The sequence below is a fragment of the Ornithorhynchus anatinus genome, chromosome 1 (assembly GCF_004115215.2).
Source record: "Ornithorhynchus anatinus isolate Pmale09 chromosome 1, mOrnAna1.pri.v4, whole genome shotgun sequence".
Classification (NCBI taxonomy): Eukaryota; Metazoa; Chordata; class Mammalia; order Monotremata; family Ornithorhynchidae; genus Ornithorhynchus; species Ornithorhynchus anatinus.
The window spans coordinates 180,770,304-180,796,385 of record NC_041728.1 but is presented as its reverse complement, the minus strand read 5'-3'; the positions used below and the strand labels follow the sequence as shown (position 1 = coordinate 180,796,385).

The following is a 26,082-nucleotide window of genomic DNA, read 5'->3' as shown; positions in this document are numbered from 1 at the left end:
AGGCCGTCGGCCCCCCGCCTCCGGGCGGCGGGGTCCCGCCCGGTCTGTCGGTCGTATTTCCTTCATTCAGTCGTACTTATTGAGCGCCCACGGTGTGCGGAGCGCGTGGGGGGAGTCCATTACAACAACACGACAGCCACATTCCCTGCCCAAAACAAGCTCCCCTCACGCGGTCAATCAGATGGTATTTCCCGAGCGCTTACCGCGTGCCGAGCACTGTACTAAACGCTGGGGAGAGTCCAGTGTAGCAAGATAACAGACACGTTCCCTGCCCACAACGGGCTTTCACATGAGAAGCAGCGTGGCTCAGTGGAAAGACCCCGGGCTTGGGAGTCAGAGGACGTGGGTTCTAATCCCTCCACCGCCACTTGTCTGCTGTGTGACCTTGGGCCAGCCGCTTCGCTTCTCTGTGCCTCAGTTCCCTCATCCGTAAAATAGGGATGAAGACCGGGAGCTCCCCCGTGGGACAACCTGCTTATCTTCTGTGTACCCCAGCGTTTAGAAGAGTGCTTGGAGCATTTAGTAAGCCCTTAACAGAGAAGCAGCATGGCTCAGTGGAAAGAGCCTGGGCTTGGGAGTCAGAGATCGTGGGTTCGAATCCCAGCTCCGCCACCTGTCTGCTGGGGGACCTTGGGCAGGTCGCTTCACTTCTCTGGACCTCAGTTTCCTCATCTGTAAAAACGGGAATTAAAAAATGTGGCAATACCTGGGACGACCTGATGACCCTGTATCTCCCCCAGCGCTTAGAACAGTGTTGAGCACATAGTAAGTGCTTAACAAATACCAACATTATTATTATTGTTATTATTAATAAATGATTAGCGATTAGTACAGTGCCTGGCGCATGACCCTCATAGAGGCCCGGGGTGGGGCATCCCGGCCCGCCGTGCCATCACAGGGGCTTCGACCCGGGCAGCTCGGCCTTCTGCCCCCACCCCTCTAGACCGTTAGCTCGTTGTGGGCAGGGAATGCGTCTGTTACGATAATAATATATAATGATAATAATATAATAATATATATAATAATAATAATAATAACAACGGTGGTATCTGTTAAGCGCTTACTATGTGCCGGGCACCGTTCTAAACGCCGGGATGGATCCGAGCCAATCAGATCGGACACCATCCCTGTCCCCCGTGGGGTTCACCGTCTCCATCCCCATTTTCCAGACGAGGGAACCGAGGCCCAGAGAAGTGCAGTGACTTGCCCGAGGTCACCCAGCAGACGAGTGACCGAGCCGGGATTAGAACCCGTGACTTCCCGACTCCCAGGCCCGGGCTGTAGCCACCGGGCCGTGCTGCTTCCTGTTGTCCTCTCCCGAGCGCTCAGCTCAGCGCTCCACACCCAGGGAGCGCTCAATAAATACCATCCGATTGAGTGACTGGAGAGCGCCGGCGTGGAATTCAGGCCCCGGGGGGACCCGGGTCACGGCGGCCCCGGTTCTCTCACCGGCTCCCTCTCTGCGTCTCCGTGTCTCTGTGCCCGCGTGTCTCTGTGTGTGCTCGTGTCCCCGTGAGGGTGTCCATCCGTGTGCGTGTGTCCGCCCGTGTCCACCCGTGTCCGTGGATCCTGCCTCCCTCCAGGCGTCCCGGTGAAGACGGCGGAGCCCTACTCCCGCGGAGACTGCGGTGGGAGCTTCCCCGGGCCCGGCCCCCCGGACCCCCCGCCCGCCGCCGAGACCCTGCGCTGCCCGCTCTGCGGCCGGGCCTTCGCCCAGCCGCGGGCGCTCAAGGAGCACTTCGGGACGCACGGCGGGCCCGGGCGCGGCGGCGAGGCCCAGGCCTGCCCCGTGGCGGGCTGCGGCCTCCGGCCGCCGGATCGGCGGGCGCTGCGGGGGCACCTGCGGGCGGCTCACGGGGCCCGGGCCGTGGCCTGCGCCTTCCGGGGCTGCGCCCAGCTGTTCGCCGGCCGGCCGGCCATGGAGGAGCACCGGCGCGGCCACTATCCCTTCCACTGCCCGCGCTGCAGCTTCGTCGGCGCCAACGTCGGCCTCTTCCTCCGCCACCGGGACGCCCACGGGCCCGGGGAGCCCGCCCGGGCCCCGGCCCAGCCGCCTGGTAATAATAATCACTTTATTATCATTATGGTATTTGTTAAGCGCTTACTACGTGCCGGGTACTATACTCAGCGCTGGGGTGGACACGAGCAAATTGGGTTGGACGCATTCCCTGTCCCATGTGGGGCTCACGCTCTCAATCCCCATTTTCCAGTTAATAATCTCGGTATTTGTTAAGCGCTTACTATGTGCAGAGCACCGTTCTAAGCGCTGGGGTAGATACAGGGTCATCAGGTTGTCCCACGTGAGGCTCACCGTTAATCCCCATTTTACAGATGAGGGCACTGAGGCCCAGAGAAGTGAAGTGACTCGCCCACAGTCCCACAGCTGACAAGTGGCAGAGCCGGGAGTCGAACCCGTGACCTCTGACTCTGAAGCCCAGGCTCTTTCCACTGAGCCACGCTGCAGATGAGGGAACCGAGGCCCAGAGAAGTGAAGTGACTCGCCCGAGGGCATAGAGTAGATGCTTTGTGGGATTAGAACCCATGACCTCCTGACTCCCAGGCCCCTGAAGCAGCGTGGCTCAGTGGAAAGAGGCAGGGCTTGGGAGTCAGAGGTCGTGGGTTCAAATGCTGGCTCTGCCACCTGTCAGCTCTGTGACTCTGGGCAAGTCACTTAATTTCTCGGTACCTCAGTGACCTCATCTGTAAAATGGGGATGAAGACTGGGAGCCCCCTGTGGGACAATCTGATGACCCTGTATCTACCCCAGCGCTTAGAACAGTGCTCTGCACATAGTAAGCGCTTATCAAATACCAACATTATTGTTATAAGGGAACTGAGGCCCAGAGAAGTGAAGTGACTTGCCCAAGGGCACACAGCAGACACATGGTGGGATTCGAACCCATGACCTCTTATCTTCCAGGGCCCTGCTCTCTCCATTACGCTATGCTAATGATGGTATTTGTTAAGCGCTTACTAAGTGCCGGGCACTGTACTACACGCTGCGGTGGATACGAGGTTAATCCCTGGGCCCGGCCCACTGAGCCATCAGCCCTTTGAGGGCCGGGTTCCTGTCAACTGACTCGGTCGGTCGTATTTATTGGGCGCTTACTGTGTGCGGAACACGGGACTAAGCGGTTGGGAGAGTCCAACGGAACAATAAACCACTCCCCGCCCGCGACAAGCCCTGGGCTGCTTTGGGGATGGCACATCCATCCGGTCGGGTCCCGTCTAGTAATAATAATAATAATGTTGGTATTTGTTAAGCGCTCACTATGTGCCAAGCATTCATTCATTCAATAGTATTTATTGAGCGCTCACTATGTGCAGAGCACTGGACTAAGCGCTTGGAATGGACAAATCGGTAACGGATAGAGACGGTCCCTGCCGTTTGACGGGCTCACGGTCTAATCGGGGGAGACGGACGGAGAAGAACAAGAGCAATAAATAGGATCGAGGGGATGAACGTCTCATTAAAACGATAGCAGATAAATAGAATCAAGGTGATGTACGTCTCATTAACTAAATAAATAGGGTAATGAAGATAGAGACAGTCGAGCGGACGAGTACGGTGCCGAGGGGAGGGGAAGGGAGAGGGGGAGGAGCGGAGGGAAAGGGGGGAGAAGAGGGCTTAGCTGAGGAGAGGTGAAGGGGGGGTAGAGGGAGCAGAGGAAAAAGGGGAGCTCAGACCGGGAAGGCCTCTCGGAGGAGGTGAGCTCTCCTTAGGGTTTTGAGGAGGGGAAGAGAATGAGTTTGGCGGAGGTGAGGAGGGAGGGCGTTCCGGGACCGCGGGAGGACGTGGCCCCGGGTCGACGGCGGGACGGGCGAGAACGGGCGACGGTGAGGAGGTGGGCGGCGGAGGAGCGGAGCGTGCGGGGTGGGCGGTAGAAAGAGGGAAGGGAGGAGAGGTAGGAGGGGGCGAGGGGATGGACAGACTCGAAGCCCAGAGTGAGAAGTTTTTGTTTCGTGCGGAGGTCGATGGGCAACCGCCGGAGGTTTTTAAGAAGGGGAGCAACGGGCCCAGAGCTTTCTGCGGGAAGATGAGCCGGGCAGCCGAGTGGAGAATAGACCGGAGCGGGGAGAGAGAGGAGGAAGGGAGATCGGAGAGCAGGCTGACGCAGTAATCTAGCCGGGATATTACGAGAGCCCGTAACAGTAAGATAGCCGTTTGGATGGAGAGGAAAGGGCGGATCTTGGCGATATTATAAAGGTGAGACCGGCAGGTCTCGGTGACGGATCGGACGTGTGGGGTGAACGAGAGAGCCGAGTCGAAGACGACCCCGAGGTCGCGGGCCCGAGGGACGGGAAGGACGGTCGTACGGTCCACGGTGATAGGGAAGTCTGGGAGAGGACCGGGCTCGGGAAGGAAGATGAGGAGCTCAGTCTTGGTCGTGTCGAGTTTTAGGTGGCGGGCAGACACCCGGGTGGAGACGTCTCGGAGGCGGGAGGAGACGCGAGCCCGAAGGGAGGGGGAGAGGACAGGGGCAGAGATGTAGATAATAATAAATAATAATGTTGGTATTTGTTAAGCGCTTACTATGTGCAGAGCACTGTTCTAAGCGCTGGGGTAGATACAGGGTAATCGGGTCGTCCCACGTGAGGCTCACAGTTAATCCCCATTTTACAGATGAGGTAACTGAGGCCCAGAGAAGTGAAGTGACTCGCCCACAGTCACACAGCTGACAAGTGACAGAGCTGGGTGTCGAACCCATGACCTCTGACTCCGAAGCCCAGGCTCTTTCCGCTGAGCCACGTGTGTCATCTGCATGGAGATGATAGTTGAAGCCGTGAGAGCGGACGAGTTCACCGAGGGAGCGAGTGTAGATGGAGAACAGAAGAGGGCCGAGAACTGACCCTTGAGGAACCCCGACAGTTAGAGGATGGGACCGGGGGGAGGAGCCCGCCAAGGAGACCGAGAACGACCGGCCGGAGAGATAAGAGGAGGACCGGGAGAGGACTGTTCTAAGCGCTGGGGTAGATACAGGGTCCTCGGGTTGTCCCTCGTGAGGCTCACAGTCTTCATCCCCATTTTACAGATGAGGTAACTGAAGCACAGAGAAGCGAAGTGACTTGCCCACAGTCACCCAGCTGACAAGGGGCAGAGCCGGGATTCGAACCCATGACCTCTGACTCCCAAGCCCGGGCTGTTACCTGTGAGCCAAGCCAGTGCACCCGTCTGGTCCGGCCGTGTCTCGGCACCCCTTTCCGGTCGGGCCCCGTCATGGCGCACCCGTCCGGTCGGGCCGGTCTTGGCACGGCTGCCCTCTCCCCCTGCAGAGCCCCAGCAGTGCCCGGGGGAGGAGAGACGCGTGCAGGAAGCCCGGCCCCGGCAGGACGAGGAGGAGGGGGAGGTGGCGACGGCCGCGAGGGGTGAGGACGAGGACCTCCGCCCCCCTCAGCCGGAGGAAAGCCAGGCCCAACCCGGCGGGGGCCAGGAGGGGCCTGTGAAGCACCGGGAAACCCCGGGGTCTCCGTGCCAAGGTAAGGACGCCCGCCCTTCTACGCCGCGAGCTCGGCCGGGGCGAGGAAAGAGTCCGTCGTATCGTCGTGTCGTCGTCCTCCGGCCGCTGGGTCCGCCCCCGGACCGGTCGGCTTCTCCCGCCTCTCTGGAGGGCCGAGGGGACCCGGCCGACGCCCTCTCCCTCCCTCCCGCCCCCAGCGGACGGGCGGCCGAGCCGGGATTAGAACCCGGGACCGTCCGCCCGCCGGGCCCCACCCGTTAGGCCGCGCCGCTTCCCGATGCCTCCGATCCCTCGCCCCCGCAGGGTGGGGACGCGCCCGGTCCCTCCGCCCCGGGGGACGTGGCCGACCCCTCCGTCCGCGTCTCCCCTCCCCGGGCCCCGCAGGTCCGCCGTCGGGGGTCCCGTCGGCCCCGCCGAAGACGCACGTGTGCCCCGAGTGCCAGCGCTGCTTCAAGAAGCGGGCGCACCTGACGGAACACCTGCACCTGCACTTCCCCGACCCGAGCCTGCAGTGCCCGCACTGCGCCCGCTTCTTCACCAGCCGCAGCAAGCTGCGCACCCACCTGCGGCGGGAGCGGGGCCAGAAGGCCCACCGGTGCCCGTTCTGCCGCTACAGCGCCGTGGAGCGCGCCGCCCTCCGCCGCCACATGGGCAGCCTGCACGGGGGCGAGGGCGCCGACGTCCCCGGCGCGGACCCCTACGCCTGCCCCGTCTGCCGCCAGGAGTTCCGCCTCAGCCGGGCCCTCAAGGAGCACCTGAAGGCCCACGCCGCCCGGCCGGCCCCGCTGCCCTGCTCCCGGGAGGGCTGCGGCCACGCGGCGCCCGACCGCCGGGCCCTGGGCCGGCACCTGCGGGAGGCCCACGGCGCCGCCCGCCCCGTGGCCTGCCGCCACCACGCCTGCCCGCTGCTCTTCGCCACGGCCGAGGCCATGGAGGCCCACCACAGGAGCCACCTGGCCTTCCACTGCCCGCACTGCGACTTCGCCTGCTCCAACAAGCAGGCCTTCCGCCGCCACGCCCGCCAGGGCCACCCCGGGGCCGAGGAGCTGCGCTGCTCCTACTGCCCCTTCGCCAGCTTCAACCCCGTGGCCTTCCGGGACCACGTGGGCAAGATGCACGCCCACGAGAAGATCCACCGCTGCCCCGACTGCGCCTTCGCCACCGCCCACAAGCGGGCCCTGGCCCGCCACGCCCTGCTGCACACCGGTCAGTGTCCGTCGTCCCCCCCGTCCCCCGGGCACGGCTGCGGGCCCCCCGCCCGCCCGCCCCCCGAATCCGTGGCTCCGATGGATGGGCGAAGCGAAGCGGGGCGGCCGGGGCTCCCTCCGTCCCTCGCCCCCTCTTCCGTTCTTCCCCTCTCTCCCTCTCTCCCCGTCTTCTCCTTCTCTCTCCTCCTCTTCTCCCCCTCCTCCTCTTTCCCTTCTTCCCCTCTCTCCCTCTTCCTCTCTTCCCCTTATTCCCACTCCCTCTCCTCCTCTTTCCCTTCTTCCCCTTCTTCCCACTCCATCTCCTCCTCTTCCCGTCTTCCCTCTCCCCCTCTCTCCTCTCCCTTTCTTTCCCCCTCTCCCTCCTCTACCCTTTCTTTCCCTCTCTCCCTCTCCTCTTCTTCCCTTCGCCTCCCCCCTTCTTCCCCTTCTTTCCCTCTCTCATCTTTCCTTCTTCCCCTTTCCCCCTTTTCTAATCCCAGCCCCGCCACTTGTCAGCTGTGTGACTTTGAGCAAGTCACTTCACTTCTCCGGGCCTCAGTTCCCTCAACTGTAAAATGGGAATGAAGACTGTGAGCCCCATGTGGGACCACCTGATGACCTTGAATCTGCCCAGCGCTTAGAGCAGTGCTTAGCACATAGTAAGCGCTTAACAAATACCAAAATTATTATTATTATTCTTTTTCTCTTTCCTCCCCCTCCTCCTCCTCTTCCCTTTCTTCCCATCTCCCTTTCTCTCTCCCTCTCCTCCTTTTCCCATCCTTCCCCTCTCTCCCTCTTCCTCCTCTCCCTTTCTCCCCCTTCTCCCTCTCGCGTCCTTTCCCTTTCTTCCCATCTCGCCCTCATTCATTCAGTCATATTTATTAAGCACTTACTATGTGCAGAGCACTGTACTAAGCACTTGGGAAAGTACAGTACGGCACTAGAGGGTGACAGTCCCTGCCCACAACGAGCTCACAGTCTAGAGAGGGGAGACAGACAAGGATACAAATAAATGGACATCAATATAAATACAATGACAGAGCTGGACATTAGTGGTGTGGGGCAGGGAGAGGAGGGAAGAGCAAAGGGAGCGAGTCAGGGTGACGCAGGAGGGAGTGGGAGATGAGGAAAAGTCTGGGAAGGCCTCTCGGAGGAGATGGGCTTTCAGTAAGGCTTTGAAGGGGAAAAGATTCATTGTCTGTGGGATTAGAGGAGGGAGGGCCTTCCGGGCCAGAGGCGGGACGTGGGCCAGGGGTCGGCGGCGAGCCGGGCGAGCCGGAGGCCCGGGGAGGAGGCGAGCGGCAGTAGGGGAGCGGAGCGTGCGGGCTGCGATGGAGAAGGAGAGGGGGAGGTGAGGGAGGAGGGGGCCAGTGGATGGGGGGCTTTAAAACCAATATTGAGGAGGGTTTTTTTGATATGGAGGTGGAGGGGCAACCACTGGAGAGTTTTTGAGGAGGGGGCAACATGTCCTGATCGTTTCTGAAGAAAGATGATCCGAGCAGCGGGGCAACCTGATTCCCCTATGTCTACCCCAGCGCTTAGAACAGTGCTCGGCACATAGTAAGCGCTTAACAAAGACCAACATTATGATTATTATTAAGTATGGACTGGAGAAGGGAGAGGCAGGAGGTTGGTAGGTCAGAAAGGAAGCTGATGCAGGAATTAATCTAGGCCGGATGGGAGGAGTGATTGGATTAACGTGGTAGCTGTTTGGGTGGAGAAGAAAGGGCAGATTTTAGCGATGTGGTGGAGATGGGACCGAAAGGACTCGGTGATGGATGGAATATGAGGGTTGAATGAGGGAGAGGAGTCAAGGATAAGGCCCAGGTTATGGGCTTGTGAGACGGGAAGGACGGTGGTGCCGTCCGCAGTGACCGGAAAGTCGGAGAGGGCAGGGTTTGGGTGGGAAGATGAGGAGCTCGGTTTCGGACGTGTTACGTTTAAGGTGACAGGAGGACAGCCCAGGAGAGATGTCCCGAAGGCAGGAGGAGTTGCCAGCCAGGAGAGAGGGAGAGAGATCAGGGGAGGAGATGGAGATTTGGGGATCCTCCGCACAGAGGTGGGAGTTGAGGCCACGAGAGTGAATGAGTTCTCCAGAGGAGTGAATGCAGGGGACCCAGAACTGACCTTTGAGGGACCCCCACAGTTAGGGGATGGGAGGCAGAGGAGGAGCCCGCGGAGGAGACTGAGACTGAGCAACCAGAGAGACGGGAGGAGAACCGGGAGAGGACGGTCAGGGAAGCCAAGTTTGGCTAACGTTTCCAGGAGAAGGGGGTGGTCCACAGTGACGAAGGCGACCGAGAGGTCGCGGAGGATCAGGACGGGGTAGAGGCCGTTGCATTTGGCTAGAAGGAGGTCGTCGGTGTCCTTGGAGAAGGCGGTCTCTGTGAGGCGAAGGGGGCAGAAGCCAGATTGGAGGAGGTCCGGGGGAGAATCGGAGGAGAGGAATTTGGGACAGCCCATGCGAATGACTCGCTCCAGGAGTTTGGAGCAGAATGGTAGGTGGGAGATGGGGCGATAACCGGAGGGAGCCGTGGGGTCGGGGAGGGTTTTTGGGGGGACGAGGGAGACGTGGGCGTGTTCAAAGGCGGTGAACAGTCTTGTCGTGTCCCCTGAGTGTTTTGTTCCACATTCCAGCGGGCCCGAATGAAATCAGAAGGCAGGCCCTTAAAGCGGTTTAATAATAATAATAATAATAATAATAATAATAATGTTGGTATTTGTTAAGTGCTTACTATGTGCAGAGCACTGTTTTCAAGTAATCAGGTTGTCCCAACCTGAGGCTCCCAGTCTTCATCCCTATTTGACAGATGAGGTCACTGAGGCCCAGAGAAGTGAAGTGACTTGCCCACAGTCCCACAGCTGACAAGTGGCAGAGCCGGGATTCGAACCCATGACCTCTGACTCCCAAGCCCACGCTCTTACCACTGAGCCACACTGCATAAGCTTGCCCTCCCCGTGGGCTCTGGTTCTTAGTGGACAAGCAGCATGGCCTGGTGGGTAGAGCCCGGGCCTGGGAGTCGGAAGGTCCTGGGTTCTAGTCCCGGCTCCACCGACGTGGCCGCTATAGAACCTCGGGCAGGACACTTCACTTGTCTGGGCCTCGGTGACCTCATCTGGAAAACGGGGAGAAGAATGTGAGTCCCATGTCGGACAGGGACCGTGTCCAACCCGTTTGACTCGTATTTACCCCAGTGCTTAGAACAGCGCCTGGCCCGTAGTAAGTTCTTAACCAGTACCATAATAACAGTAAGGATCATAATAATAGTATAGTGCTCTGCACACGGGAAGCGCTCAGTAAATACGTTTGAATGAAATAATAATACTAGTTACTAGTTATCATCATTATTACAATGATTATTAGATCCTTCTGTCTCCCAGCAGCATGGCTCAGTGGAAAAAGCCCGGGCTTGGGAGTCAGAGGGCGTGGGTTCTAATCCCGGCTCCGCCGCTTGCCAGCTGTGTGACTTTGGACAAGTCACTTCACTTCTCTGGGCTTCAGTTCCCTCATCTGTAAAATGGGGATTAAAACGGTGAGCCCCACGTGGGACAGCCTGATCACCTTGTATCCCCCAGTGCTCAGAACAGTGCGCAGAGTAAGCGTTTAACAAATACCACCATTTATTTTTATTTTTTATTCCCACGCCTCACGTCCCCGGGAGCTTTTTGTCCCATTTTCCAACGGGGCCGAACGAAATCCGAAAAGCAAGAGACGCGTCCACGGCGGAGGATCGAGGGAGCGGGGGGAGGGGCTGAGGATCCCGGGGGCGTCCCCCCCACCCCCCCACCCACTCGCCGCCCGCCTCCCCGCAGGAGAGAAACCCCACAAGTGTAAGCAGTGCGACTTCACCTGCCGGGACGTGAGCTACCTATCCAAGCACATGCTGACCCACTCCACCGCCAAGGACTACATGTGCAGCGACTGCGGTTACGTCACCAAGTGGAAGCAATACCTCAGCGTACACATGCGCAAGCACACGGGGGATCTCAGGTACACGGCCCTCCTCGACCTCCGTCCTGCGTCGGTGGGCTTCGGCGCGTGCGCGAGCCCGTGGGGTGTCCGTGGGTGGAGCAGAAAGCGCCTAGAAAGGGAGTAGGGGAAAATCAGAGCGCGGCTTAGTGGCAAGAGGCCGGGCTGGGGAGTCAGAGGGTGTGGGTTCTAATCCCGGTTCCGCCACCTGTCTGCTGGGTGGCCTTGGGAAAGTCACTTCGCTTCTCTGGGCCTCAGTGACCTCTTCTGGAAAATAAGGATGAGGACCGTGAGACCCCCCCCGGGGGCAACCTGATCACCTTAGAAGCAGCGTGACTCAGTGGAAAGAGCCCGGGTTTAGGAGTCAGAGGTCGTGGGTTCTAATCCCGGCTCCTCCACTTGTCAGCCGAGTGACCGTGGGTGAGTCACCTCACTTCTCTGGGCCTCAGTGACCTCATCTGTCAAATGGGGATGAAGACTGGGAGCCCCTCATGGGACCACCTGATTACCTGGCATCTACCCCAGTGCTTAGAACAGTGCTTGGCACAAAGTAAGCACTTCACAAATACCAACATTATTATTATTACCCCAGCGCTTAGAACAGTGCTTGACACAGAGTTAGCGCTTAACAAATACCAACATTATTATTATTATTACCCCAGCGCTTAGAACAGTAAGCACTTAGCAAACAATCATCATCATTACTCATTTAGTTGTATTTGTTGAGCACTTACTGTGTGCAAAGCACTGCACTAAGCACTTGGGAGAGCACAGCACCAAACACATTCCCTGCCCACAACGAGCTCACGGTCTGAGGGCTTAGTCCGGGAAGGCCTCTCGGAGGAGATGTGCCTTCAGTAAGGGTTTGAAGGTGGGGAGAGAGCCGGGATGAGGGCCATGTACTGAGCGCTTAGTAAGTGCTCTGCACACAGTAAGCGCTCAGTAAATACGACTGAATGGAGAGAAGGAGTTGGGGAAGACTTCTCGGAGGAGATGTGCTCTCAGAAAGGCCTCGAAGGGCCGGGGGAGCGATAGTCCGTCCGGGCGGGGATGAGGGCCGTGGGGTGCTTGGGAACGGGGGGCCAGAGGGAAGGAGGAGGAGGCGGAGAAGTCTTCCTGGAAGAGGTGTGCCTTCACTAAGGCTTTGATTAGGGGGAAAGTGGCGGTTTATCCAGGCCGGGATGAGGGCCGGAGCGATGAGAGAAGGGAAGGACGGGGACTGGAGTCAGAGAAGTCTTCCTGGAGGCTTTGTCGGGGGGGGGGGGGGGGAGAGTGAAGGTGACCCCGGGCCGGGATAATAATTTTGTCAAGCTCATACTACGTGCCAAGCACTGTTCTAAGTTCTGGGTAGATACGAGGTCATCAGTTGTCCCGCGTGGGGCTCACAGGCTTCATCCCCATTTTACAGATGAGCTGACTGGGGCACAGAGAAGTGAAGCGACTTGCCCAAAGTCACACAGCTGACAAGTAGCGGGGCCGGGATTAGGAAAGGGGGAAAGGGGAAGAAGGAAAGATGAGAGAGGGAAAGAAGAGGAAGAAGGGGGGAGGTGAAGGGAAGAAGACGGGGCGGGGGGATGCGGGCCGGGGGGCTGGGAGAGGGGAAGAATGTGGGGGAGCTGGAGAGTCGGGGTAATAATGGTAATAATGATGGTGGAATTGGTTAAGCGCTTACTGTGCCAAGCACTGTTCTAAGCCCTGGGGGGATTCGAGGTCATCAGGTTGACCCATATGGGGCTCACAGTTTTCATCCCCATTTTACAGATGAGGTCACTGAGGGTAGGCTTCCTGGAGGAGGTGCGCCTTCACTAAAGCTTTATGGGGGGCGGGTGGGGAGTGAAAGTGTACCCGTGCTGGGATGAGGGCCGGGGGGCTGGGGGGCGGGGGGGGGGAGAGTCAGGGAAGGCTTCCCGGAGGAGCTGTGCCTTCACTAAGGCTTTGAAGGCGGGGAGAGAGGCGGTCTCTCCGGGCTGGGATGAGGGCCGGGCGGCAGGGTGAGGGGAAGGAGGAGGGGGAACGGGCGGAGAATCAGGACAGGTTTCCCGGAGGAGGCGGTGGGGGGGAACAGGCGGAGAATCAGGGTGGGCTTCCCGGAGGAGGCGAAGCGTGTGCGGCTCAGTGGCGAGAGCCCGGGCTCGAGAGTCAGAGGTCGTGGGTCCTAACCCCGGCTCCGCCGCTCATCAGCTGGGTGACTTGGGGCAAGTCACCTCACTTCCCGGTGCCTAAATTCCCTCATCTGGAAAATGGGGATTAATGGTGAGCCTCCCGTGGGACGACCCGATGATCCTATATCTCCCCCAGCGCATCATCAAGTCGCTTCACTTCCCTGGGCCTCAGTTCCCCTGCCTGTCGGGGGTGGGGGGTGAAGACTGTGAGCCCCACGCGGGACAGCCCGATGACTCGGTATCTCCCCCGGCGCTTCAGAACGGCGCTGGGCACGGGGCTCAGCAGGTACCGTCGCCCGGAAAGCCGTGCGGGCGGGGTGCGGCCGCGCCGGGGGGCAGGGGCGACGGAGCCTCTGAGGGTCGGTCCCCCCGCCCGCCCCCGCCAGGTACCAGTGCGACGAATGCCCCTATCGCTGCCACCGGGCCGACCAGCTGAGCAGCCACAAGCTGCGCCACCGGGCCAAGTCGCTGACCTGCGAGGCGTGCGCCTTCGCCTGCAAGCGGCGGGCCGAGCTCCGCAAGCACGTGGCCGCCCGGCACCGGGCCGGCCCGCCCGCCCCGCCCGCCCCGCTCTACCCCTGCCGCTACTGCCCGTACCGGAGCCCCCACAAGCAGGCCCTGCGCAGCCACGAGAACAGCCGCCACACCCGCCTCCGCCAGTTCCGCTGCGCCCTCTGCCCCTACGCCACCTTCAGCAACACGGCCCTCTTCTGCCACAAGCGCAAGGCCCACGGCTACGTGCCCGGCGACCGGGCCTGGCTGGCCCACTACGCCCGCCGGGAGAGCGAGAGGGAGCGGGAGGGGGACGGCCCCGGCCCGGCCCCCCCGGGGGTGGGCGGGGAGGCCCCGGCCCCTCTGGGGATGGGTGGCGAAACCCCGGCCTCCCCGGAGGTGGGCGTGGAGGCCCCGGCCCCTCTGGAGGTGGACGTGGAGGCCCCGGCCCCTCTGGAGGTGGACGTGGAGGCCCCGGCCACCCAGAGGGTGAGCGTGGAGATCCCGACCTCCCAGAGGGTGAGCGTGGAGATCCCGACCTCCCAGGGGGTGAGCGTGGAGATCCCAAGCTCCCGGGGAGTGGGCGTGGAGATCCCAACCTCCCGGGGGGTGGGCGTGGAGACCCCAACCTCTCGGGGGGTGGGCGTGGAGATCCCAACCTCCCGGGGGGTGGGCGTGGAGATCCCAACCTCCCGGGGGGTGGGCGTGGAGACCCCAACCCCCCAAGGGGTGAGCGTGGAGACCTCAACCTCCCGCGGGGTGGGCATGGAGACCCCAACCTCCCAGGGGGTGAGCGTGGAGATCCCAACCTCCCGGGGGGTGAGCATGGAGATCCCAACCTCCCGGGGGTTGGGCGTGGAGACCCCAACCTCCCAAGGGGTGAGCGTGGAGACCTCAACCTCCCGCGGGGTGGGCGTGGAGACCCCAACCTCCCGGGGGGTGAGCGTGGAGATCCCAACCTCCCAAGGGGTGAGCGTGGAGATCCCAACCTCCCGGGGAGTGAACGTGGAGACCCCAACCTCCCGAGGGGTGGGCGTGGAGACCCCAACCTCCCACGGGGTGGGGTCGGAGACCCCGGCCCCCCAGGGGGTGAAAGGTGACGTCCCGGCCCCCCAGGAGGTGGTCGACGAGCCCCCGGCCCCCCAGGGCATGAGTGGCGAGGGAGATGAGCAGGAGGAAGAAGGGGGCTGCACCCTCCACCTGGAGGTCGTGGACGTGGAGCTGGGGCCCGGGCCCGAGCCGCCCCCCGCCCCCTGCACGGACCCACCCGCGGCCTCCGGGGTGCCGGGCCCCGGGGAGCCCGGAGGGCTGGGGGGGGACCCGCCCGGCGAGGCCCCCCGGCCGGGGAGGAGGGAGCCGGACCCCCCGGGGCCCGGCCCGCCCGCCGACCCCCAGTTGTCGGCCCTGCGGGCGCTGAGGCAGCAGGACAAGGAGCGGGCCGAGGCGCTGGTGCTGGAGGGCCGCGTGCGGGTCGTGGTGGTCCCGCCCGCCGCCCCCGGCCGCCCCTTCCGCTGCCCCTTCCGCGCCCGCCGGGAGAAGACGCGGGCCGGCTGCCCGGCGGAGATCCGCCCGGCCGGCCGCGCCCGGACCCTGCTGTGCCCCGACTGCGGGGCCGCCTTCAAGCAGCCGCGGGGCCTCGACACCCACCGCCTCGACAAGTGCCCGGTCCTGCTCGAGAAGGCCAGGGCGCCGACTCGGGCCACCCCTTCACGGCCTCCGGCGGACGAGGCCGCGGCCCCGGGGCCTTCACCGGACCGGGCCGCGGCCCCGGGGCCTCGGTCAAGCGGGACCCCGACCCCGGGGCCTCCGGTTGAGGCCGATCCCTCAGACCCTCCACCCGATGAAGCCACGCCACCCGGGCGCCCCTCTGGCGGGACCGCTGCCCCCGAGCCCCCGTCGGCGCCCCCCGACCCCGCCGTCCCCCGGGAGCCCCCGCCGGAGTTCCGCTTCGAGCGGGGTAAGTTCCGCTGCGGCTCCTGCCCCTTCCTCTGCTCGCGCCTGTCGTCCATCTCCTCCCACGTGGCCCGGGGCTGCCGGGGCCGCGGGGCCCCCGCCGCCGCCGCCGCCCCGGGGGCCGCGGGCCTGGGCTGCCCCGCCTGCCCCTTCCGCTGCCGCCGGGAGCGGGCCCTGCGGGCGCACCGGGCCCGGGGCTGCCCCGGCCGGCCCCCCGGCTCCCCCGGGCCGGCCCCGGCCCGCGGCCCCCGCCCCCCGCTCCGCTGCCGCCTGTGCGACTTCACGTGCAAACAGCGGCGGCGGCTGGAGCGGCACGAGCGGGCCGAGCACGAGGGCGTGAAGCCGCACCGCTGCCCGTCCTGCGACTTCGCCACGACGCGCCGCTACCGGCTGGAGGCCCACCGCTCCCGCCACACCGGCCGGGGCCGCGTCCCCTGCCCGGCCTGCCCCCGGACCTTCGGCACCAACTCCAAGCTCCGCCTGCACCGCCTGCGCGTCCACGACAAGACCCCCACCCACTTCTGCCCGCTCTGCGACTACAGCGGCTACCTGCGCCACGAAATCACCCGCCACGTCAACAGCTGCCACCGCGGGGCCGCGGCCTTCGCCTGCCCGACCTGCGAGGCCCGCTTCAGCTCCGACGCCGCCCTCAGGCGCCACGCCCTGCGCCGCCACGCGGAGCCCGCCGCCCCCTCCGGCCCGCCCGCCGGGGCCCCGGACGAGGAGGAGGACGGGGACGGCGAGGAGAAGGGGGAGGGCGCCGCCGTCCCGCCCCGCGGGCCCCGGCGGCCCCCGCGGCTGCGATGCGCCAGCTGCGGGGAGGCCTTCCCCGGCCGGGCGGCCCTGGACGAGCACCGGCGGCGGAGGCACTTCGCCCACCGCTGCCGGCTGTGCCCCTTCGCCGGCCGGGAGCGGGCCGGCCTGGCGCGCCACTACCTGGAGCGGCACGAGGCCGGGCCCGACGGCGAGGGGGCCGGGGCCGAGCCCCCGCTGCGCTGCCCCTTCTGCGAGTTCTCCTGCCGCCACCAGCTGGTGCTGGACCACCACGTCAAGGGGCACGGGGGCACGCGGCTCTACCGGTGCGCCGACTGCCCCTACAGCACCAAGAACCGGCAGAAGATCACCTGGCACAGCCGCGTGCACACCGGCGAGAGGCCCTATCGCTGCCACCTCTGCCCCTACGCCTGTGCCGACCCCTCCAGGCTCAAGGTGAGGACGGCGGGCGGGCACGGGAAGCACGGGGGGCCGGGGCGCCCGGTCTGCCCCCCGGCCCCCGAGGAGGGGCGGTCCAGAGCCCGAGCTCGGCGGGGCAGGGGGCGTCGGCGCCAGGGTCACCCTGGCCCCGGGGAGGTGGGGAAGTCCGCGGCGGGCCTGGGGGAATTCATTCTTTCATTCGATCCTATTTATGGAGCGCTTACCCCGTGCGCGGCACGGGACTCGACGCTTGGGAGGGCACGATATATCCACTCTTTCATTCAGTAGTATTTATCGAGCGCCTACCCCGTGCGCGGCACTGGACTCGACGCTTGGGAGGGCACGATATATCCATTCTTTCATTCAATAGTATTTATGGAGCGCTTACCCCGTGCGCGGCACTGGACTGGACGCTTGGGAGGGGACGATATATCCATTCTTTCATTCAGTAGTATTTATGGAGCGTTTACCTTGTGCACGGCACTGGACTAATAATAATAATAATAATGTTGGTATTTGTTAAGCGCTTACTATGTGCCGAGCACTGTTCTAAGCGCTGGGGTAGACAGGGGAATCAGGTCGTCCCACGTGGGGCCCACAGTCTTAATCCCCATTTTACAGGTGAGGGAACTGAGGCCCAGCGAAGTTAAGTGACTCGCCCACAGTCACACAGCTGACAAGTGGCAGAGCTGGGATTCGAACTCATGAGCCCCGACTCCAAAGCCCGTGCTCTTTCCAATGAGCCACGGACTAACTGCTTGGGAGCGGACAGTATATCCATTCATTCATTCAGTAGTATTTATCGAGCGCTTACCCCGTGCACGGCACTGGACTTGACGCCTGGGAGGGGACGATATATCCATTAATTCATTCAGTTGTATTTATCGAGTGCTTACCCTGTGCACGGCACTGGACTGACTGCTTGGGAGAGGACACTATAGGCATTCATTCATTGTCGTATTTGAGCGGTTACTGTGTGCGAAGCACTGGACTAAACGCTTGGGAGAGGACAGTAGAACAAGAAGCGGACACATTCCTGCCCACAGTGAGCCTGCGGTCTAGACGGGGGAGGCAGACATGAGTATAAATAGATAAATAGAACAATAATTCAGTCCGTTCCCCGTTCACTGCGAGATTAGAGTGTGGAGAGGGGGAGACAGACATCAACACAAAGTAAAGAATCATTCATTCGGCCGTATCAATTGAGTGCTTCCGGTGTGCCAAGCACTGTACTAAACGCTTGGTAGAGGATAAGAGACCAACAAACGGACACATTCCTGCCCACAGTGAGCTCCCAGTCTAGACGGGGGAGACAGACACGAATAGAAGTAGATCGACAGATCGATAATTCAGACACATTCCCTGCCCACGACGAGATTATAGTGTAGAGAGGGGGAGACGGACGTCAACACAAATAGGCCATTCCTTCATTCGGCCGTATTTATTGAGCGTTTACTGGGGGGCAGAGCACTGTACTAAGCGTTTGGGAAAGTACAATGCAGCCCAAAACCGTGACATTCCCATGGACGTAAGCGCTGAGGGGTGGGGATTCATTCAATTCATTCATTCAATAGTATTTATTGAGCGCTTACTATGTGCAGAGCACTGTACTAAGCGCTTGGAACGAACAAGTCGGCAACAGAGACGGTCCCTGCCGTTTGACGGGCTTACGGTCTGATCGGGGGAGAGGGGGGAAGAGCAAAGGGAGCAAATGAGGGCGACGCAGAAGAGAGGGGGAGATGAGGAAAGGGAGGTGGGCACGAGGATAAGGAGGTGCTGGACCCCCGGGGCCTCCACTTGTTCCCTGCTGGGTTGGTGCGGGAGCAGGTGGTGCCCCTGGCTGCCCGTCCACAACACTCAGTCGTATTTATTGAGCACTTACCGTGTGCAAAGAACTGTGATGATAATAACGGTGATAAGCGCTTACTATGTGCCAAGCACTGTTCTCAGCACTGGGGTAGATAATAATAATGACGATGGTGTTTGTAAGGGCCTACTATGTGCCAAGCACCGGTCTAAGCGCTGGGGTAGACACAAGGTCGTCAGGTGGGGCTCCCCGTGGGGCTCCCGGTCTTCATCCCCATTTGACAGATGAGGTCACTGAGGCACAGAGAAGTGACTTGCCCAAAGTCACCTAGCTGGGGAAGGAGCCCGGGCCGGGGAGTCAGAGGTCACGGGTTCTAATCCCGGCTCCACCACTTGTCAGCTGTGTGACTTCGGGCAAGTCGCTTCACTTCTCTGGGCCTCAGTTCCCTCGTCTGGAAAATGGGGATGAAGACTGGGAGCCCCATCTGGGACAAACCGACGACCTTGTATCCCCCCCCCCCCCAGCGCTTAGAACAGTGCTTGGCACATAGTAAGCGCTTACCAAATGCCATCGTTATTAATATTAGAACCCACGACCTCCGACTCCCAAGCCCGGGCTCTTGCCACTGAGCCGCGCTGCTGCCCTATACTGTACTGAGCGCTTGGGAGAGTCCAGTAGAACAACAGACACGTTCCTGCCCCCAAGGAGCTCACGGTCTAGAGGGGCAGAGAGACCTGAACGTAAACAAGTAGATTAAATAAATTCCGGGTCTCTAATGTCGGCCGTGGGGCGGGGAGGGAGGATGAATGAAGGGGCGAGTCGGGGCGGTGGGAGAAGAGGAGGGGAGGGCTCAGTCGGGGAAGGCTTCTGGGAGGAGATGGGCCTTAATGGGGCCGGGGGGAAGGCGGCCAGCGGGGCAGCGAGGCCGCCGGGTGCTCCCGGGTCCCCTCTGTCCCGTCCCCGTCCCGCAGTATCACATGCGCACGCATCAGGAAGAGCGCAAGTTCCTCTGCCCCGACTGCGGATATAAGTGCAAGTGGATGAACCAGCTCAAGTACCACATGACCAAACACACAGGTGAGCGGCGGCGGGGGGCCAGGGGTGGCCGCGACCGCCGGGCGGACGGGCCGGAGGGGCCCCCGGCTCATCACCAACCCCGCCTCCCCGACACGGCCCGGGCACGGGAGGGGCCGCCGACCTGTTTGGAAATAATAATGATGGCATTTGTTAAGCGCTTACTACGTGCCGAGCGCCGTTCTAAGCGCTGGGGGAGATACAGGGTCATCAGGCTGTCCCACGTGGGGCTCACGGTCTTCATCCCCATTTTCCAGGTAGTAATAAGAATGGCATTTGCTAAGCGCTTACGATGTGCAAAGCACTGTTCTAAGCGCCGGGGAGGATACAAGGTCATCAGGTTGTTCCACGTGGGGTTCTCGCTCTTAATCCCCATTTTACAGATGAGGGAACTGAGGCACAGAGAAGGGAAGTGACTTGCCCGAAGTCACACAGTTGACAAGCGGCTGAGCCGGGCTTCGAACCCGTGACCTCTGACTCCCCAGGCCGGGCTCTTGCTTCACGTTGCAACGAGCCACGTTGCTTCAGGCCCGGAGAAGTCAAGTGACTTGCCCAAAGTCACACAGCTGATTCATTCATTCATTCGATAGTATTTATTGAGCTCTTACTAATGTTGGTATTTGTTAAGCGCTTACTATGTGTAGAGCACTGTTCTAAGCGCTGGAGGAGATACGGGATCATCAGGTTGTCCCAAGTGGGGCTCACAGTTAATCCCCATTTTCCAGATGAGGTCACTGAGGCCCAGAGAAGTGAAGTGACTTGCCCACAGTCACCCGGCTGACAAGTGGCAGAGCTGGGAGTCGAACCCATGACCTCTGACTCCGAAGCCCAGGCTCTTTCCACTGAGCCACGCTGCTTCCCCAGTAATAATGTTGGTATTTGTTAAGCGCTTACTATGTGCAGAGCACTGTTCTAAGCGCTGGAGTAGTTACAGGGTCATCAAGGTGTCCCACATGAGGCTCACAGTCTTCAGCCCCATTTTCCAGATGAGGGAACTGAGGCCCAGAGAAGTGAAGTCCACTTGCCCGCAGTCCCACAGCTGACAAGTGGCAGAGCCGGGATTCGAACCCACAGAGCCACGCTAAGCGCTTGGAATGGACAATTCGGCAACAGATAGAGACCGTCCCTGCCCAACGACGGGCTCACAGCTGATCAGTGGCGGAGCCGGGATGGGCGGAGGGTGGAGTTTGGGCCTCAGAGTTTGGGAAGCGGTCGCGCGGCCTAGTGGGTAGAACCCGGGAGTCAGAAGGTCCTGGGTTCTCATCCCGGCTCCACCGCTTGTCTGCTGTCTGGCCTTGGTCGGGTCACTTCACTTCTCTGGGCCTCGGCGACCTCATCTGGAAAATGGGGTCTGAACCGGTCAGTCCCACGCGGTTCAGGGACCGCGTCCGAACCTGTCGGCCTGTCTCCGCCGCAGCGCTTAGTACGGTGGGTGCCTGGCACGTAATAATAATAATAATAATAATGTTGGTGTTCGTTAAGCGCTTACTATGTGCCGAGCACTGTTCTAAGCGCAGGGGGAGATACAAGGTGATCAGGTTGTCCCACGGGGGGCTCACAGTCTTCATCCCCATTTTACAGATGAGATAACTTGTAGGCGCTTAACAAATACCGTAATTATTATTATTATTATTCGAGGAAGGCCCGTAGCTCAGCCACCTGGGCGGAGGGTGGGAGGCTGGGGCACGGACACGTCGACACCGAGGCCCTCTCCGGTCTTTCCCCCCGAGCGCCCTCGGTCTCTGCCGTCCTCCCTCGGGTAGATTGAGGGGCGGCCCCGGAGCCCCCCTGCTCTGAGCCCTCTCCCCACCGACCCCATTTCCCCGGGGGGAGTCGCATTTATTGAGGGCTTACTGCGTGCAGAGCACTGTACCGAGCGCTGGGGAGAGGACGCTAGCACAATAAGCAGTCACGTTCCCTCCCCACCACAAGCCGACAGTCTGGAGGGGTCCTCGGGTGTGGGGAGAGCGAAGCCGGGGGCCCCTGGAGATTTGTAGGGTGACCCCGGGGCGACGGGCGGGATAATAATGATGGTATTTAAGCGCTCACTCTGTGCCGAGCACTGTTCTAAGAGGTGACTGAGGAGGCCCAGGGAGGTGAAGCGGCTTGCCCGAGGTCGCGCGGCAGACAAGGGGCGGAGCCAGGAGGAGAATTCGGGTCCCGTCGGCTCCCCGGCCCCGGGTTCTAGCCGCTAGGCCACGCTGCTCTTCCTGGGGTGGGGGCACCTGCCGGGGTTGGGAGTCAGGGGGTCCTTGCATAGTCACGGCAAGCAGCTTGTCGGAGGGCCCGAGCCCCCGCCACTCACCTGTGTGTGTGTCTCTCTCTGCCTCTCCCTCCCCTCGTCCCTCTGTCTCTCTTTCTCTTGCCGTCTCTCTCTCCCTCTCTGGCTCTCTCCCTCTTTCTCTTCCTCTTTTTCTCCCTCCCTCATTCCTCTTCCCTCCCTTTGTTTTTCTGTCTTCCTCTCTCCTTGCTCTTGCTCTCTCCCTCTTTCTCTCTCTTCCTCTCATGTTCTCTCCCTCCCCTCTTCCCTCTCTCTTTCTCTTGCCATCTCTTTCTCCCTCTTGCTCTCTCCCTTTTTCTGTCTCTGGCTCTCTCCCTCTTTCTCCTCCTCTTTTTCTGCCTCCCTCTTTCCTCTTCCCTCCCTTTCTCTCTGTCTTCCTTTCTCTTGCTTTCTCCCTCTTTCTCTCTCTCTTCCTGTCTTGTTCTCTCCCTCCCCTCTTCCCTCTTTCTGATGCCATCTCTTTCTCACTCTCTTGCTCTCTCCCTCTTTGTCTCTCTCGCTCTATCTCTCTCTCTTCCTTTTTCTCCCTCTCTCTCTCCTCTTCCCTCCCTTTGTTTCTGTCTTCCTCTCTCTTTTCTCTTGCTTTCTCCCTCTCTCTCTCGTCCTCTCCTGTTCTCTCCCTCCCCTCTTCCCTCTCTCTTTCTCTCTCCTCCTTTCTCTCTCTGGCTCGCTCCCTCTCTCTCTTCCTCCTTTTCTCCCTCTCTCTCTCCTCTTCCCCTCTCCTTTCTCTTGCTCTCCCCCTCTTTCTCTCTCTCTCTTCCTCTCTGTTCTCTCCCTCCCTCTTTCACTGTCCATCTTTCTCACTTTTCCTCTTTCTCACTTGCTCCCTCCCCCTCCTCTCCTTGCTCTCTCCCTCTTTCTTTCTCACTCTCCATTTCTCTTCCTCTTTCTCACTCCCTCCCTCTCTCCTCTTCCCTCCCTTTGTTACTGTCTTCCTCTCTCCTTTCTCTTGCTCTCTCCCTCTTTCTCTCTTCTCTTCCTCACTTGCTCTCTTCCTCCCTCTTTCTTTCATTCTCCACCTTTCTCTCTCTTTTCCTTTCTTACGGGCTCCCTCCCCCTCCTCTTCCCTCCCTCTCTCTCTCTTGCTCATTCCTCGCTCTCCCTCCCTCTTTCACTCTTACTCTCCCTCTTTCCCTATTTCTTCCTCTTTCTCTTCCTGTTTCTCGCCCTCCCTCTTCCCTCCCTTTCTCTCTGTCTTCCTCTCCTTGCTTTCGCTCTCTCTCCTTCTTTCTCTTGCTCTCTGTCTTCCTTTCTCTCTCTCCATCTTTCTCTCCCACCTTTCCTCTTTCTCCCTCTCTCCATTCCCCTCCTCTTCCCTCCCTCTGTCTCTCCCTCTTGCTCTCCCTCTTTCACTCTTACTCTCACTCTCTCCCTCTTTCTCTTCCTCTTTCTCTCCCTCCCTCTCTGTCCCCTTCCCTCCCTGTGTTTCTGTCTTCTCTCTCCTTGCTCTCACTCTCTCTCTCTCTCCATCTTTCTCTCCCACGTTTCCTCATTCTCACTTTCTCCATCCCCCTCCTCTTCCCTCCCTCTTTCTCTCTCGGTTTCTTCTCCCCTTTTCTCTCTCTTACTCTCACTCTCTCCATCACTTTCTCTCTTTCTGTCTTGCTCTCTCTCACCCCCTCTCTTTCCTCCCTTTTTCTTGCTCTCTTCCCTCTTTCTCCCTCTTACTCTTCCTCTTTCTCTCCCTCCCTCCCTCTCTGTCCTCTTTACCTCCCTGTGGTTTCTCTGTCTTCCTCTCTCCTTGCTCTTGCTCTCTCTCTCTCTCTCTCTCCGACTTTCTCTCATTTTTCCTCTTTCTCACTCTCTCCATCCCCCTCCTCTTCCCTCTTTCTCTCTTGGTTTCCTCTCCCTCTTTCTCTCTCTTACTCTCGCTCTCTTTCTCACTCTCTCCATCACTTTCCCTCTTTCTGTCTTGCTCTCTCCCACCCCCCTCTTTTCTCCCTCTTTCTCTCTCGCTTTCTCCCTCTCCCTCTGTGTCTTCCTCTTTCTCTCCCTCCCTCCCTGTCCTCTTCCCTCCCTGTGTTCCTCTGTCTTCCTCTCTCCTCGCTCTCACTCTCTCTCCCCCCATCTTTCTCTCCCACTTTTCCTCTTTCTCACTCTCTCCATCCCCCTCTCCTTCCCTCTCTCTTTCTCTCTCTCTCGGTCTCCTTTCCCTCTCTCTCACTCTGTCTCTCTCTTACTCTCGCTGTCCTTCTCACTCTCTCCATCCCTTTCCCTCCTCCTCTCTGTCTCGCTCTCTCCCTCCTTCTCGCTCTCCCCCCCCCCCCCATTCTTCCCTCTCTCTGTCTCTCTCTATCTCTCCCCGCCCGGGCGTCCGTCGGTCGGTCCTTCCGATCGCGGTCAGGGCTGAAGCCTCACCAGTGCCCCGAGTGCCCGTACCGCACCAACCGGGCGGACGCCCTGCGCGTGCACCGGGAGACGCGGCACCGGGAGACCCGGGCCTTCGTGTGCGACCAGTGCGGCAAGGCCTTCAAGACGCGCTTCCTGCTGCAGACCCACCTGCGGAAGCACAGCGACCAGCGGGCCTACGTCTGCCGCCTCTGCCGTCGCGCCTTCCGCTGGCCCGCCGGCCTGCGCCACCACGCCCTCACCCACTCCGCCCGGCACCCCTTCTTCTGCCGCTTCTGCCCCTACAAGGCCAAGCAGAAGTTCCAGGTGGTCCGCCACCTCCGCCGGCACCACCCCGACAGCGCCGGGCCCGACCCCGCCCAGGGCGTGGGCAGGGACCCCTCCGTGCCCCCCGTCCGCCTGCACGAAGTCCGGCTGGAGCCCCCCGCCTCCCGGCCCGAGGCCTGAGTCCCTCCCCGCTGGGCCGACGACGCCGTCGCCCCCTCGCCTCCCCGGAGGGCCCTGGACCCCAGGAGGAGGAGGAAGAGCAGGAAGAGGAGGAGGAAGAGCAGGAGGAGGTGGAAGAGGAGGAGGAGGAAGAACAAAAGGGGATGGAAGAGGAGAAGATCAGCCCACACCTGAGACTCGGGCAGGAGGTGGGATGGAGGAGCCTCCTATGTAGAGACACTTGTAAGATAGACGGCTGCCTAACAGGGAGGAGTGAGCACCTGTCTCGGTTTGCGTCTGCTTTTCTTCTTAGGGTACTCGTTAGGCACTTAGTAGGTGCCAGGCACTGTACTAAGCGCTGCAGTGGATACGAGTCAAGTTGGATACGGTCCCAGTCCCACAAAATGATGATGCTAAGTGCTTACGAGGTGCCAGGCACTGTGCAAAGCGCTGGAGTAAATACAGGTTTTAATACTAATAATGATTGTGGTATTTAAGCGCGTACTGTGTGCCAGGCACTGTACTAAGCGGTGGGGAGGTTACAGGCAAATGGGGTTGAACACAGGCCCTGTCCCACATTAATCAATTAATGTTGGTATTTGTTAAGCGCTTACTATGTGCCAAGCACTGTTCTAAGCACTGGGGTAGATGCAGGGTAAACAGGTAGTCCCACATGGGGCTCATGGTCTTCAGCCCATTTTACAGATGAGGGAACTAAGGCCTAGAAAAGTTAAATGACTTGCCCAAAGTCACACAGCTGACAGGTGACGGAGCCGGGATTAGAACCCACGACCTCTGACTCCCAAGCCCGGGCTCTACCCACTGCGCCATGCTGCTCTGTTGGACGAGATCCCTGTCCCACGTGACGATTACGATGACGGTTATATGTCAGACGCCGCTTGAAGCGTTGGAGTAGATAGAAGGTAATCAGGTTGGACACGGTCCCTGCCCCACATAATAATAATGATAACGATGGTATTTGTTAAGCGCTTACTAGGCGCCAAGCACGGTTCTAAGCACTGAGATAGATACAAGGTCATCAGGTTGTCCCTCGTGGGGCTCACGATCTTAGTCCCCATTTTACAGGTGAGGGAACTGAGGCACAGAGAAGTGACTTGCCCAAAGTCACACAGCTGACCCGCCAGTCTTAATCCCCATCTTACAGATGAGGTGACCGAGGCACAGGGAAGTGAATGGTTCGCCCAAGGTCACACAGCAGACAAGGAGTGGAGCCAGGAGAATTCAGGTCCTTCTGACTCCCAGTAGCCATTAGGCCACCTGTTTCTCCTGCGGTCGGGGCACCTGCCGGGGTTAGGGCGGGGACGGGGGCGTCCTTAACAGCAGGGTGTGTCTCGTAGAGGAGGGCGAGGGGGGTATCTCTCGTGCTCCCCGGGTAGGGAGGGGAGAGAGAGCCGCAGGGACCCCACACCACCCCAAGCCCCGTGCCCCGTCTGAGCAATCATCTGACAGCGGGGTCTAGTGGATAGAGCCCGGGCCTGGGAGTCAGAACGGCCTGCGTTCTAATAATAATAATAACGTTGGTATTTGTTTAGCGCTTACTCCGTGCCGAGCACTGTTCTAAGCGCTGGGGGAGATACAGGGTCGTCAGGTTGGCCCACGTGAGGCTCACGGTCTTCATCCCCATTTTACAGACAAGATCACTGAGGCACCGAGAAGTGAAGTGACGCGCCCAGAGTCACCCAGCTGACAGGTGGCAGAGCCGGGATT

At 60.7% G+C, this 26,082-nt stretch overlaps 1 protein-coding gene across 1 annotated transcript in view; it reads left to right on the top strand.

Annotated features, from left to right (window-relative positions):
• Positions 1–24,639, top strand: part of ZNF142 (zinc finger protein 142) — a 31,958-nt gene extending 7,319 nt beyond the window's left edge. The window contains exons 3-9 of the mRNA XM_029063096.1: positions 1,584–2,057; positions 5,275–5,478; positions 5,844–6,665; positions 10,460–10,637; positions 13,165–16,432; positions 19,196–19,301; positions 23,924–24,639. Coding sequence (XP_028918929.1) covers positions 1,584–2,057; positions 5,275–5,478; positions 5,844–6,665; positions 10,460–10,637; positions 13,165–16,432; positions 19,196–19,301; positions 23,924–24,375 — 5,504 coding nt within the window. The 3' untranslated portion in view covers positions 24,376–24,639. The remainder of the gene's footprint in view (positions 1–1,583; positions 2,058–5,274; positions 5,479–5,843; positions 6,666–10,459; positions 10,638–13,164; positions 16,433–19,195; positions 19,302–23,923) is intronic.
• The last annotated feature ends 1,443 nt before the right edge of the window (positions 24,640–26,082 follow it).